The 1,488-nt window shown below is 34.5% G+C and overlaps 1 protein-coding gene across 1 annotated transcript; it reads left to right on the top strand.

Moving 5' to 3' along the window:
• Positions 1-363: 363 nt before the first annotated feature.
• On the top strand, positions 364-1,257 carry GPR141 (G protein-coupled receptor 141). Its single transcript, XM_068238291.1, has one exon. It carries the CDS (start codon positions 364-366, stop codon positions 1,255-1,257), a length of 894 nt encoding a protein of 297 aa, XP_068094392.1.
• The last annotated feature ends 231 nt before the right edge of the window (positions 1,258-1,488 follow it).

Raw genomic sequence — 1,488 nt, forward strand, 5'->3', positions numbered from 1 at the left:
GCACCATGTGGGTTGAGACTGATCAGGGGAAGCAACCAGTCTGCATAAGGGATAAAGATAGGAGGTTTTGTTTTAACTATTATTTTCTATGTTCATTACCATAACATTCCATGTCATCAAGTAAATACTTCTGTAGTCTCCCCAACCAGGCTTCCCTATGGTAGATATTCTTATGTTAGAAAAACCTGTGGGGATGCAAATCAGGTTTTACAGGGGTGTTGCTGATGTTTTTTGTTCAAGGAAGATGCTATATATCTCCATTGCCTTGGAGAAGTTGTCATTTGATTATTACGGATTATCATGGCATTTGATAATTATTTCCATTTGTGTTTCATCCTAGGGAATTTGTAACAGATTTCAAGGATGGAGGAGAAGAACCTTACCACCTGTTTTGTGCAAGAACATGTTGCAAATGGCATTTTAACTGCACTCTACACTGTAGTGATTGTTGGTGGATCAATAGGAATTGCGTTAATGATCTTTTTGTTAAGCAGAACAAATACTCGCTCTTTGACCATCACAGCTATTATTAATCTCTTAGTTGTTCATGGTATCTTTCTTCTTACTGTTCCTTTCCGCATAATCTATTATATCAGACGTCACTGGGATTTTGGATTTGAAATGTGCAAAGTGATAAGTGCCATGATACACATCCACATGTACCTTTCTTTCATATTTTATGTGACCATGCTAATTATCAGGTACATCAGCTACTTTAAACAGAAGGATAAGATTGAGTTCTACAGAAAACTTCACTCAGTGGTGGCTAGTGCTGCAGTGTGGATTGTCATAATATTAGTTCTAATGCCTTCATTTTTTCTACAGTATGGCAAAAGTGGAAAGAATTACACTTCAGGAGAGTGTTTTAACTTTCACAAAGATTTAAACAAAACTTCTGTGACCAACTTAAACTATGCTGTGGTTGCACTTATGTTTGCTATAGTATGTCCACTTATTGTTGTACAAATAATAATTATGGTACAAATTGTGAAAAAACTGAAGAAACTGGCCGTAGATTATCAGGAATTTTGGGCTCAGTTAAAAAGTTTGTTTTTTATTTTAGTCATGATCATCTGCTTTTTTCCCTATCACATGTTTCGGATCTACTACTTACACCATCTAGATGACTGTTACTATTACAATGAGATTTTTCTTGGTATATCTGCCCTCAGCTGTCTGGATCTTTTGTCATTTGCAGTAAAGACTCATTTTCAGAAAGTGTTACAACATATGCCATGCAAATTAAGATGTATATGAAGATCACTTTCACAGGAAATCTACAGAAGCAGAACAGTTTGATCGGCAATTTTTTTCAAAAATAAAATCCTGCTTTGTGCTTAGTTGTGTGTTTTGTTTTTATTTTTAGGTCAACCTTTACAGAAAAATACAATAATTAATAACCATTCATTTATGTGCACTGCATAACATTAATCACAATGTGAACATATTTAGAGTCAAGGAATATACGCTACATATTTTTTTCATTGT

The sequence above is a fragment of the Hyperolius riggenbachi genome, chromosome 5 (genome assembly GCF_040937935.1).
Source record: "Hyperolius riggenbachi isolate aHypRig1 chromosome 5, aHypRig1.pri, whole genome shotgun sequence".
NCBI lineage: Eukaryota > Metazoa > Chordata > Amphibia > Anura > Hyperoliidae > Hyperolius > Hyperolius riggenbachi.